The sequence below is a fragment of the Hypanus sabinus genome, chromosome 14 (genome assembly GCF_030144855.1).
Source record: "Hypanus sabinus isolate sHypSab1 chromosome 14, sHypSab1.hap1, whole genome shotgun sequence".
In the NCBI taxonomy this organism is placed as follows: Eukaryota; Metazoa; Chordata; class Chondrichthyes; order Myliobatiformes; family Dasyatidae; genus Hypanus; species Hypanus sabinus.
In genome coordinates this window covers 11,135,310-11,149,162 of record NC_082719.1, presented here as the reverse complement: position 1 = coordinate 11,149,162, position 13,853 = coordinate 11,135,310, and the positions used below count along the sequence as shown (strand labels likewise).

The following is a 13,853-nucleotide window of genomic DNA, read 5'->3' as shown; positions in this document are numbered from 1 at the left end:
CACCCGTGACTGACAAGGGAAATTAGGGATAGTATCAAGTCCAAAGAAGAAACATATAAATTAGCAAAAAAAAGCGGCACACCTGAGGACTGGGAGAAATTCAGAGACCAGCAGAGGAGGACAAAGGGCTTAATTAGGAAAGGGAAAAAAGATTATGAGAGAAAGCTGGCAGGGAACATAAAAACTGACTGTAAAAGCTTTTATAGATACGTGAAAAGAAAAAGATTGGTCAAGACAAATGTAGGTCCTTTACAGTCAGAAACAGGTGAATTGATCATAGGGAACAAAGACACAGCCGACCAATTGAATAACTACTTTGGTTCTGTCTTCACTAAGGAGGACATAAATAATCTTCCGGAAATGGTAAGGGACCGAGGGTCTAGTGAGATGGAGGAACTGAGGGAAATACATGTTAGTAGGGAAGTGCTGTTAGGTAAATTGAAGGGATTAAAGGCAGATAAATCCCCAGATGGTCTGCATCCCAGAGTGCTTAAGGAAGTAGCCCAAGAAATAGTGGATGCATTAGTGATAATTTTTCAAAACTCCTTAGATTCTGGATTAGTTCCTGAGGATTGGAGGGTGGCTAATGTAACCCTACTTTTTAAAAAAGGAGGGAGAGAAAAACCAGGGAATTATAGACCGGTTAGTCTGACATCGGTGGTGGGGAAAATGCTTGAGTCGGTTATCAAAGATGTGATAGCAGCACATTTGGAAAGGGGTGAAATCATCGGACAAAGTCAGCATGGATTTGTGAAAGGAAAATCATGCCTGACGAATCTTATAGAATTTTTTGAAGATGTAACTAGTAGAGTGAATAGGGGAGAGCCAGTGGATGTGGCATATTTATATTTTCAAAAGGCTTTTGACAAGGTCCCACACAGGAGATTAGTGTGCAAACATAAAGCACATGGTATTGGGGGTATGGTATTGATGTGGATAGAGAATTGGTTGGCAGACAGGAAGCAAAGAGTGGGAGTAAACAGGACCTTTTCAGAATGGCAAGGCTCAGTGCTGGGACCCCAGTTGTTTACAATATATATTAATGATTTAGACGAGGGAATTAAATGCAGTATCTCCAAGTTAGCGGATGACACGAAGCTGGGCGGCGGTGTTAGCTGTGAGGAGGATGCTAAGAGGATGCAGGGTGACTTGGATAGGTTAGGTGAGTGGGCAAATTCATGGCAGATGCAATTTAATGTGGATAAATGTGAGGTTATCCATTTTGGATGCAAGAACAGGAAAACAGATTATTATCCGAATGGTGGCCGATTAGGAAAAGGGGAGGTGCAACGAGACCTGGGTGTCATTGTACACCAGTCATTGAAAGTAGCCATGCAGGTACAGCAGGCGGTGAAAAAGGCAAATGGTATGTTGGCATTCACAGCAAAAGGCTTCAAGTTTAGGAACAGGGAGGTTCTACTGCCATTGTACAAGGCCTTGGTGAGGCAGCACCTAGAATATTGTGTGCAGCTTTGGTCCCCTAATCTAAGGAAAGACATCCTGCCATAGAGAGAGTACAGAGAAGGTTCACCAGATTGATTCCTGGGATGGCAATACTTTCCTATGAAGAAAGACTGGATCAACTAAGCTTATACTCACTGGAATTTAGAAGATTGAGGGGGGATCTTATTGAAACATATAAAATTCTAAAGGGATTGGACAGGCTAGATGCAGGAAGATTGTTTCCGATGTTGGGGAAGTCCAGAACGAGGGGTTACAGTTTAAGGATAAAGGGGGAGCCTTTTAGGACTGAGATGAGGAAAAACTTCTTCACACAGAGAGTGGTGAATCTGTGGAATTCTCTGTCACAGGAAACAGTTGAGGCCGGTTCATTGGCTATATTTAAGAGGAAGTTAGATATGGCCCTTGTGGCTAAAGGGATCAGGGGGTACGGAGAGAAAGCAGGTACAGGGTTTTGAGTTGGATGATCAGCCATGATTATACTGAATGGTGGTGCAGGCTCGAAGGGCCAAATGGCCTACTCCTGCACCTATTTTCTATGTTTCTATGTACCTGGCTAAAATCATAATTAGTAATAACATGTTGATGATTTTTATGCTTCTCAAGAGCTGCTCATTGCCGACATTATACAGAGTAGAATGATGTTCTAAGTAATATAAATATTTCTTACATATAAATGACTGAATACAATATAAAGGCAAAAACAAAAATAGGCAATAATACAAAAGGATATACTTTTGCTGTAATTTTTGTTCAAATGCAACTCTAATACTCGCCATTCACTTATGATGTTCAATACATTAGCACTGCCAGTAGTAATCTGAAAGATTAAATATGTATTTTAATTATTTACTGAGAATTGTTCTCTGTTGTTCCACCAACCATGAAGTAAAAATGGTGCTAATTTACTTATGCTAATATTCAGTAATTGTTGTGTTCTAATTAAATAATCCAGCATTACACAGACCAATGCATTTTTCACGGGCTTTGTAGAATGAAGCTGTGTTGATTAAAAAAAATCTTGAATAGCTGGTGGCAATTTCTACACAATACACCATTACATTTGTGGGTACTTTCTGCTTTCAGGCACCACAGCTTTGTACCTCTTCCTAATTATGCATCCAGCCATCACCAGTAACTTCCCCAACCCAAAGACCTTTGAAGAAGTGCAGTTCTTCAGTGGGAATGCTTATCACAAAGGAATTGACTGGTAAGATAGATCAAGCAAAGGGATTCTTTTCTCATTAATGGTAAGGTCTTTATTAGACTTTGGAGTTCAAAGCGCATTATTGTTGAGAAGTTAATTACTCGCTTTGAAAGGTTGAGGTCTGTGCTGAGCCTCTATGATGATAGAATGCTTTGCATATTCCAAACATTTTCAACTAAATTCATAAAGAACGTTAACATATAAACATATGGTTTTGGAATTCTGGATTAAAATTAAGAACCTTCATTAACTGGACTATCAGAGCTTCCATTATTACTTGAATGACATTCAGTTTCAAAATTGCATGGGACTTATTTAAGAAAAATAAAATTATGCACATTTTATGACATTACACAGGTCACTGCACAGATTTAAAAAACTTACACTTTGATAAAATATCCAAACTAGCATCATTACATCAAATAAAAAGCTTTCACATTTTTCTCAGCTCCTGGTTTCTGCCATTAACCTTCTTTTACATGTCATAAATAGATTCTTATAATCAGAATCCGGTTTAACATCATCGGCATAAATCATGAAATTTGTTGTTATGTGGCAGCAGTACATAATAATAAACTGTAAATTACAGTAAGAAGTGTGTGTGACTATTTTATATATATATATGTTAAATAGGTAATGCTCAAAGAAACAAAAAAGTAGTGAGGTAGTGTTCATGGTAGTGTTAATGTCCATTCAGAAATCTGAAGGCAGAGGGAAAGAAGCTGTTCATGAATTGTTGAGTGTTTACCTTCAGGCTCCTATACCTCCTTCCTGATGGTATCTGTGAGAAGAAGGCATGTCCTGTGTGATGGGAGTCCTTAAAAGTGGACCTCATTTCTTTTCCTACCTCTGTCATCGGTACCAATATATACCACGACTTCCACTTGTTCACCCTCCACCTTTAGAATGCTGCAGACCAATTCCAGGACATTGCTGACCCTGGCAACAGATCATCCCTGTAAGTCTTTCATGTTCACAGTATCTCTTCCTTGCTCCTCTAACTACGCAATCCTCTTCTCCCCTCTTGCCTTCTGAGCCACTCAGTGGAGGTGACCAGGTTACTGAGGGACCAGCTTCCCTCTGGAAGGCCATCTGCCTCCCCCCTCCCCGCCAAATGTATCTAAAGTGGAATACTTATGATTGAGAGAATGGCTACAGGGCAATGTGTACTGGCTGATTATTCTCTTTCCTCTCCTGACAGTCACCCAGCTATTTGCCTCCTGCAATTTAGGGGTGACTACTTCCCTTTAACTACAATCTATCTCCTCCTCTTTCTCCTGTATGAGCTGAAGATCATTAAGCTCCCATTCCTTATCACAGTCTCTAAGGAGTTGCAGCTCGATATACCTCATGCAGATGTAGACTGGAGGTCTCCCAGAGTTACCTTGTCTCACACAAACAGCATAACACTAACACTGGATCCATTCTCCCTTTTCTAGCAATCGACAAAGAAAGATAAAAACTTGGCCTTTGCCCCTTTCCGCCCAACTCTTTGGACCAAAACCTGACCACTCTAACATTGCACTTCACTTCCTTTTATGGGCCTTTGCCAAGTGTCTAATAGACCATGGTGTTCGAAGCCTGCCAAAAACTCCCAAAGACCCAGAGCTCTTTTTAAACCTTGCTTCGCCTCAGCCGAACAACTGAGTGCTTGTAATGATTGAAGCCTCATGAGCAGGTCAGAGAGACCCCGAGCTTCTTTTAACCCTCACGCTGCCCCAGCCAAGCAAGAGAATGTTCGCGATGATTGAAGCCTGCCAAAATATTTATATTTATCTGTGCCCTCTAGCTCTTTGACTCAATGACTCAAATATACAGAGACCAAAACTAAATACAGAGGGAGAAGCTAAAGTCAGATGTATCAGTATTACAGTGGAGTAAAGGGAATTACAGAGGCTTCAGAGAGGGGACCTGGCCAAAGGTTATTGGAAGGGAACAGTATCAGAGATAACAGTAGAAGAGCAGTAGCTGGAGTTTTGGGGGGCAATTCAGTAGCTGCAGCATAGATGATCCCAAAGAAGTATTCAAAGGCGGGGGGATGAGGCAGCCATGGCTAACAAAGGAAGTCAAAGACAGCATAAAAACAAAAGAGAGTGTATATAATATAGCAAACATGAGTGGGAAGTTAGAAGACTGGCAAGCTTTTATGAACAACAGGAGGCAACTAAAAAGCCATAAGGAGAGAAAATATGAAGATAAGCAGGGCAATAATATGAACATTTTTTCCTCTATGTAAAGAGTAGAAGAGTAGAAGAGTAGAAGAGTGGACATCAGACCACTGGATTATCACACTGAAGAGATATTAATGGGAGACAAAGAAGTGGCAGACAAACTTAATGAGTATTTTGTATCAATCTTCACTGTGGAAGATACTAATGGTATGCCAGAAATTCAAGAGGCTTAGGGGGTAACTGTAGTTGTTATTACTAAGAAGAAGATGCTTAGGAATCAGAAATGTCTGAAGGTACGTAAGTGATCTGGACCAGATGGACCAGACCCCAGGGTTCTGAAAGAGTTAACTAGTTAACTTGTAGTTTGAGTCCATGGTAAGGAAGGCAAATGCAATGTTAGCATTCATTTCAAGAAGACTAGAGTATAAGAGCAGAGATATAATGCAGAGGATTTATAAGGCATTGATCAGACTGCACAGAGTATTATGAGTGGTTTTGGACCCTTTATCTAAGAAAGAATGTGTTTGCATTGGAGAGGGTCCAGAAGAAGAGATTCACAAGGACGATTTCAGGAATAAAAGGGTTAATGGATGAGGAGTATTTGATAGCACCTAGCCTGTACTCACTGGAATTTTCAAGAAAGAGGGAGGATTTCATTGAAACAGCAATGAGGAGGGATTTCTTCAGCCTGAGGATGATGAATCTGTGGAATTCATTGCCATGGATAGCTGAGGAGGCAAGTCATTGAGAATGTTTAAAGCAGGGGTTGATAGATTCTTGATTTGTGAAAGGTTATGAGGAGAAGGCAGGAGAATGGGGTTGAGAGGAACACTAAATCAGCCACGATGGAATGGGAGGGCAGACTCAGTGGGCTAAATTGCCTAATTCTACTCTCATGTTTAATGGTCATATGGCTTATTATAAACCAGCCATGATAATTCATGAATAGTCATGTCAATGTCAGCAAAACACCTTGTTCTCTTTGGGACGTTTAAGCACATAAATCGTTACTGTTTGTCTGTTTTGCATCTGTTGACATGTACAGTCCAAGTAATGAAACCTTACCTCTCATTTATTTATGTAGGTACATGAACTTTTTTCCTATGCCTTCCAATGTGACCACAGACCTCTTGTTTGAGAAGAGTGCAAACTACTTTCACTCTGAGGATGCTCCAAAGCGAGCTGCAGCTCTCTTGCCAAAGGTGAAGATAATTACTATTCTCATCAACCCTTCAGATCGGGCTTACTCCTGGTACCAGGTAATCCTGACCATTCAGCTTACTTAAGCATAAAGTCCTCTGTTTAGTTAGGTTTGCAGGAAACCTACTGGATTCTCTGTTTCTTGTGATGCGCACAGCACCAGCGAGCCCACGAAGATCCAGCAGCTCTACGCTACAGTTTTTATGAGGTGATCACGGCAGGCCGGCGAGCCATTCCTGAGCTTCGAGCCCTTCATAATCGGTGCCTGGTACCTGGTTGGTATGCAGTTCATATCGAGAGGTGGCTAACATACTACCCTGCAAGTCAGGTGAGCACTTAAACAGACAAAAAAAAAACAACTGTTCTAGTAGTTTATACCATGCTTTTAAAGTCTCTGTGCATTTTATTAAGTTTGAGGTAGTTGATTTTTTTCTTGCTCTCTCAAATTGCCCTGGCAGCTAGAAGTGCTGGGATAGTAATACCAGAGCGCACCCTTTGACGGCCATCAATCCTGACCTGTGTTTACCTGGGCAGGTAGAGATTTTCGAAGAAGCTGGATGATACTCAGTCTTCCATATCCCGACTGTCTGCCTTCCTTCTTTGATGGGACATTTAGTATGAGGGTGAAGCTTCAGGCCAGATACACTGTTTCCACCTTTGAACTGAACTTGCTGGGGATTTTCACTCAGAGTAAGCATTCGCTCTAGCCCTGCGATGTACATACAGTATCATTCATAGCCCCAATATTTATGGAAAAGCTGAGAGGATGAAGAGAAACCATAAAATTTAGGCACCCAGGATAGCAGGCCCACATGGATCCAACTGCAGTGAGTTGTAGGGACCACACTCTTATTTTTTTGGGTTAGTACTCCTATACTGCAGACAGACTCAGTGGCAACAAGTGAAGTGGGCAGAGGGACATACTGACAGCAGGAGCTCATAACCAAGGACATGTACAGATAATGCCCAAAGAAAGCCCCATGGTCAAAGGTGGGCAAGCAAGTTTGGGGCTGGAGGAGTACTGTCACTTGTGGAAGAGGTAGGGGAGTGGGAAGTGCCGCAGGCGGGAGGTATTTAGAGGCATCAGGAAAGGGATGATTTTGGAACAGGCTTGGAAACACGGAGTCATTCTTGAGGGGCAGGAGATGAAGTCTTCATGACACCCAATGTGCTGAAAAGGCCAATCACCTTTTGTGGCCATCAGCAATTACCTCCACCATGAGATGGTTACCTCTGCTGTTACAGGCAATTTTAAATCAGCCTTCCAGATTTCACAGTGGGAGCTGGTTTAAAATATGTCAACTAAGCACTGCTGTTGAGGAAACATTTAAATACACCAATGTCAACCAGGAAAGAAATAGCTGGAGACAAGTGTGGGTGTGCTGCATGTTGGAATATCCTCTCAAGAACAGGCTTAATGTTAGTGATAAGCCTTCCTTTGTATCCAGAGAATTTCTTCTGAACTCTCTCGGACACATGAAGGTTGCTAATTTTATAACTGCTACTGCAGGAGAAAACCAAGTGAGATTATATTTACATACTTAGCCCACACTTCTTCAAGGAGTCAAAGCAATCCCTGTACATGGCCAGATTGAGATACTATCACAGATAATATCACAGAGAGGATTCAGAGGAGGTTCAGGAAAATGATTCCAGGTTTGAAAGGCTTGCCATATGAGGAGCGTTCAATGGCTCTGGGCCTCTACTCACTAGAATCAGAAGAATGAGGGGGATCTCGTTGAAACCTACCGAATGCTGTTAAAGGCCTTGACAGAGTGGATGTGGAAAGGATGTTTTCTGTGGTGGGAGAGTCTAAGACCAGAGGACACAGCCTCAGAATAGAGGGGCATTCTTTTGGAATGGAGATATGGAGGAATTTCTTTAGCCAGAGACATGTGAATCTGTGGAATTCATTGTCATAGGTAGCTGTTGGGGCTAAGACATTAGGTATATTAAAGGCAGAGGCTGATAGATTCTTGATTAGTCAGTGCATGAAGGGATATGGGGAGAATGTGGGAAACTGGGGCTAAGAGGGAAAATGGATCAGCCATGATGAAATAGTGGAGCAGACTTGATGGGCCGAATGGACCAATTCTGCTCCTATATCTTATGATCTTACTGTCTTACATTTGATAATATCAATGATGCAAAAGGAAAGCTGACTTTAACATTTCAAAATAAAAGTTGGCCTGGCAAACCCCATTGATATTTTTCCAGTTGTCATTTCATGATTTGGGAAGTTTGCATCCCAAGGCCGTACCGTGAACCCATATGACAACACACCTTGTCACAGTTAACTGCCACTGTGGTGTTTTTACATTAACAACAAACAAAATATACTTTATGTCAAAGGAAAACTAAGAGATGTATCTTGTTAGCAAGGAAGAAAATAGTGCAATAACCATTTTAACAACCTTTGTCATCTTCAAGGCAACAATGAAAAATTTCCAAAATTATGGCTGCAATAGCCAGTACATGCCCCTGATAGTCTGCAATGTGGCTTCTTTGAGTGGTGTCTGTTTTTGTAGCGATTTCATAAATTTAAATTAGCTGCTCTTGGCCATCTGGAAAAAAAAAGGCTGTCTGGAATTGAGAGCAACTGATTTTTTTTGTCAGACCTGTGGCAGTATATCACTGCTGCTTGCCAATGGGAAATCAAGCCTACGATAGCATAGCTGCTCAAATCTTAGCACACTTTATCAACTCCCTCACATAGTGTGAGACAGCCCACTAAAAAAGCTACCAAGTGCCAGACAGATAGATGTGGATAGCTGTTGTTTTTTAAAATTTTAACTCTTGCTTTGTTTGTGTGCTGAAATCTTTGATGCTATTGTATTTCTTTGTTCTACGGTGAATGCCTGCAAGAAAATGAATCTCGGCGTAGTATATGGTGACATATGCCTGTACTTTGAAAATAAAGTTTACTTTTAACTTTGAGCTTTATTCTTGTGCTATTGCTTCAGATGTTCATTGCCTAGTAACAATATCTGATTTAAACCGGTTTTAGTTACACATTATCGATGGGCACAAGCTGAGAACTGACCCTGCTGCTGTAATGGATGAAGTGCAGAAATTCCTTGGTGTTTCCCACTTCTACAATTATTCTCAAGCTCTGACGTAAGCTTATGATACGTTTGCAACTTTAATAAATAAATATTATATCTATATTGTAGTTTTGATCTTGCACTGCATTGGGTTCCACTTCGCTCACAAAATCCTCGGTCAATTCCACTTCACAGAGACACTAAATGCCAGCAAAAAGGATGTATGATATCATTTTTATCTTATGATTTAATGTCTGGAAAATAAATCATGTTCTTCAGACTAACTTCTCAGAGCCCCCACTGATATTTCACTCAATGAAATGGCCACGCAATGAATCATCGGACTGTTTTGCTCAAATTAAAACAGAAAAAGTAGAAACCCTCAGCAAGTCAGGCAGCATCAGTGAAAAGTGAAACAGAGTTAGGCCTGAGGCCCTTTGACAGCACTGGAAAAGAGGGAAAACAAGTTTGTTTTCCTTAGCAGCGAAGATGGGAGAGGGATGGGTAGAACGTAGGGAATATCTCTGAAAGGGTAAGACCACTTAAATTCATGCAGTAATCACCAACACATTCTTCTTCTTTGTCTGTGTTAATGTGTTCCTGAAAGCAGGGATGTGGGGCATGCCCAGCAAGCATTGAGCATAGAGAAAAACTCAGCTACAATCACAGGTGGATGAGTGGCTCAGATAGCCAGTTATGGTAGAGTGAGGCTATCTAAAGTTAGAAACTTCAATGTTGAATCTGGAAGTCTGCGCACGATATCCAGAAGATGAGATGAAGTTGTCATGCTTGCACTGGGCCACGCTGCAACTCTGCAGCAGTAAATGTACAACATTTACTGAAACTGGATTCTTAAAGCCAAGGTATCATTAAGAAAGATTCAAAGATTTATATGTTCCCTTAGCAAACGTTGACAGGAATTACATTTTGCTTCCATGCAATGCTTTATGTGTCTGATCCTTTCAGATCCTAGTGTTCTGCAGGGTCTCATTTTCATCCCTGTCATAAATCTGAGAACAAGGAGTTAGCACTGTCCCAATGAACATCCCTTTTTGCAAATTTTTTCTACCAAAATCATCAGTTTGTAAATCAAAACCAGTTTCTTTTCAAACCATGATTCTATTGTTAAGTCTTTTCATCTTGGGTTTTGGATTGAAGTGTGTGTGAGAAGTGTTGTCTGTCCATCAGGCAGTCCATTGAGTTTGATTCCTTATGAACCTGGATGCCAACGTATCCAAGGTTAACAACCAGGCTGCCATTAGTTTACACAGAATTAAAGGTGTTACCCTCATCCCACCACATAAAAGAGCAGGGCACACACATGTATTCTAATCTAAATATTACAATATAAACTCTACCCTAGCTATTGAAGTCCCGCAATAATATCAGCGTCAGACTCTGGAGCAAAGGTTCCCTGGTTCGAATCCAAGTCGGGTTGAGCATCGAGCTAGCAACTCGGCCTTGTAAAAACAAGAATAGCTTGCTACGGAAACACCGTCATGACAGTACCCCAATAACTCCACTGCCGAGTTAAGGGCTATTCTTCTTCTTCCCAGCTATTGAAATAGTCATCTAAAATTTTGAAGAGGAAAGGAAAATCTTTGGAGAGTAAGCTCTGAAGGAGAATACAGTTTGTAAGATTCAAATTAACAATTAAAAGTGATTTTTAACAGGATGTAAAACTGACGATTAAATATGTGGAGGCATGTTTCTCTGAACATTATAAGTGTGAAGCAACACTTACAAAATACTGGAGAAACTTCGCAAGTTCAGCAGCATCTATGGAGGGGAATCAACAGTCAACATTTCCGGCCAAGACCCTTCACCAGGATTGGAAAGGAAGGTGTCAGAAGCCAGAATAAGGCAGGGGAGGGGAAGGAGTACCAGCTGACAGGTGATAGGTGAAACTGGGTGAGGTCAAAGGTGAGTGAGCGGGGGAGGGTGTACAAAGTAAGAAGTTGGGAGGTGATGGGTGGGAGTGGTAAAGGAATCTGCTAGGAGAGGACATTGGACCATGGAAGAAAAGGAAGGATGAGGGGAACCAGAGAGAGATGAAGGGCAGGTGAGAAGAAAAAGGGTGAGAGGGTAACCACAATGAGGAATGGAAACAGAAGGACGGAGAGGGAAGAAATTACTGGAAGCTGGGGAATTCGATATCTGTGCCATCTGGTTACAGGCTACACACACAGAATATGAGGTGTTGCTTGTCCATCCTGAGTGTGGCCTCTTGTGGCAGTAGAGGAGGTCATGAACAGACATGTCAGAATGGGAATGGGAAGTAGAATTGAAATGAGTAGCCACAGGGAGATCCTGCCTTTTGAGACAGATAGAGCAAAGCTGCTTGACAAAGCGGTCCCTCGATCTGAGTCAGCTCTCACCAATGTAGAGGAGACCACACCAGGTATACCAAAAACAATAGGTGACACCAACAGACTCACAGGTGAAACGTTGCCTCACCTGTGAGGACTGTTTGGGACCCTGAATGGTGTTGAGGGAGGAGGTGTAGGGGAAGATATAGCACACGTCACCTTGCGGGGCTGTGCTAGGATGGACCAAATTGTCTAATTCTGCTCCTATGTCTTACAGTGAATGTTTACAGGAATTGTTTATTTTCATTTAGAATATTGACATTAAGTACACATGTGGGTCTTGATAAAGTAGAAACAGCCCAGTAAAAGGATTGGAGATTGAAATCATTAAGCAGAACTCTCACTTTTGAAGCAGTTAAATACCTTGTGGAGAGAATACTGCCTAAAAAGATTCTTTTCAAAAGAAATGCTTCTTTTGTGTAAATTAAAATGAAATATGAAATGCAGTAAGCAGTGATAGCATATGCCAAATAGAGATTCAATTATCCATTGTGTTGCTGTTCTTGTCAATAGAGCAATTGTGAACATTCCATCGGTATAATGGTTAAGCAAGTGTCTTATGAATTCCAGGTTTGACCCACAAAAAGGCTTCTGGTGCCAGTTGCTTGAAGGAGGAAAAACAAAGTGCCTGGGTAAAAGCAAAGGCAGGAAATATCCAGCAATGGATGTAGAGGTATTTATTTCTCTCTAAAGAAAATAAAATAGCTGTTGAATCTTAATACAGATTTCACATCACCTTGACTTATTTCACTTTGCTTTTCACACCATGAATCCTCAAGGGGAGATTTTCCAAGTCTTTTCATACTGTGTGCTACTTTTAATACTGCAAACAGTCTTTGGAACATCGCAGCAGGGAATGTTGCAATTTTCTGATGCACCATATGTGAGGACTGTATAAATCCCTCTTTTTTATCAGCAAATATCCCTTAAGCATTAAAACTGTTATAATCCGCCTTACTTCCTAACTAAAAAAAAGCATAAAGCATATTTCTGCATGCATTAGTATCTACTTCTCTCTAGATTGGTGTTTTTATCCTTAAGAAAATGATTTTGTGCAAAAACTACTCCTGTCATAATGTCTTTTGGTGAACCATACATGAGTTTGCTAATCTAAGCACACTGACTGAGGAGTCTATTCATTTGGCAGGTCTCTCTTTGATTTAACCTTTACATCAGATTATCACTTTATCTTATAAATTCAGCTGTTCAGGTGACTGGATGTTAGGGACCCTTTTCCACCTCACATCATTCTGCAGAAAGGAACAAAACTGAGGATTTGGGATTAGGCAGGAAGAAAAGCCTTTAACTGCAAGCTGAATAAACAACATTTAAAAATTAAGCAAATTTGAGACCTCAGAACAAGTATAGAAATTTTGGTATTTTGCTAAAATTATGCATGTTCAAGATGCATTTATACTCCGTCTCTTGTTGCTTTGCAAAGATGATAAAGAGGACTGGTGTTGCATTGAAAGCTGACCAATTAAGGATGAAAAGTTTATTTCCCTGTGAGTCAGTTAGATTTTATGAGCAACCTGACTCCTTCAAGGTCACTTCTGTCTGCCACCAATTCATTTTATTTTGAGGCAATGAGTGCTGAGTTAATTGTCAGCTTGCATTGGTGGGATTCTAGTTCACATTCTTTGAATCTTTTGTGCCAGGCGTATGAATTATCAGTCTAGTGTTATATGCACTACTCTCTCATGCATCAATAAAGCTTTTCTGAACATGGTCGATGATTCATCATGACAAAAGTATTATTTTCAGCATTAATACACAAAAATAAAGAAGCAAACCATGTTAATCCAAGGTAGCACTTTCTTGAATATTCCAGCAGTTTAGGGGCTAATATTCAAAAGGTCGAGAGGATTGCTAAGAACTGTGGTATGAAGGTCACCAATAGATATCCACTGAGGCGTTGGGCTGTAGTTAGCTACCACTTGTCACTTCGTGTGTTAGCAATGTCGGAACCCAAGTGCAAAGGAAAGACAGACTCTGATGTAGAGTTTATTCATAAGAATTCCAACGGAACATTGGTGGCTCAGCTGAGCGACACTGTGAGATGCAACATTCTCAAAAATAGGACCCTGTGATTAGCACTGGTCAGGAGCCCACTAAAATAATGTAAGCAACACTGAATCCCTGATCTTATTAAGATAAACTTAACAAGCTTAAACAGAAAGCACCAGGAGACCAGTGAGACACTTGAGAAAAAACACAAGAACTCTTAAATGATAAATAACATTCATTAAACAGCAAGTAACCAGTCCAGGTGCACAAAAAACCTCAAAGCCCGACATGCCATGGCTTCCTACATGGGTCTGAAGAGCTCAGTAAACCACTTAATTTTCAACAGCCAAAGAAACGTGAGATACTACAGTCTTACGGCTGGCTTTATGCCAGT

The 13,853-nt window shown here is 40.9% G+C and overlaps 1 protein-coding gene across 8 annotated transcripts in view; it reads left to right on the top strand.

Moving 5' to 3' along the window:
* Positions 1 to 13,853, top strand: part of ndst3 (N-deacetylase/N-sulfotransferase (heparan glucosaminyl) 3) — a 595,362-nt gene that overhangs the window by 567,107 nt on the left and 14,402 nt on the right. For all 8 annotated transcript variants that reach the window (XM_059988774.1, XM_059988781.1, XM_059988772.1 and 5 more), the window contains 5 exons: positions 2,548 to 2,671; positions 5,924 to 6,098; positions 6,197 to 6,367; positions 9,047 to 9,156; positions 12,023 to 12,125. In XM_059988774.1, the coding sequence (XP_059844757.1) occupies positions 2,548 to 2,671; positions 5,924 to 6,098; positions 6,197 to 6,367; positions 9,047 to 9,156; positions 12,023 to 12,125 (683 nt within the window). The remainder of the gene's footprint in view (positions 1 to 2,547; positions 2,672 to 5,923; positions 6,099 to 6,196; positions 6,368 to 9,046; positions 9,157 to 12,022; positions 12,126 to 13,853) is intronic.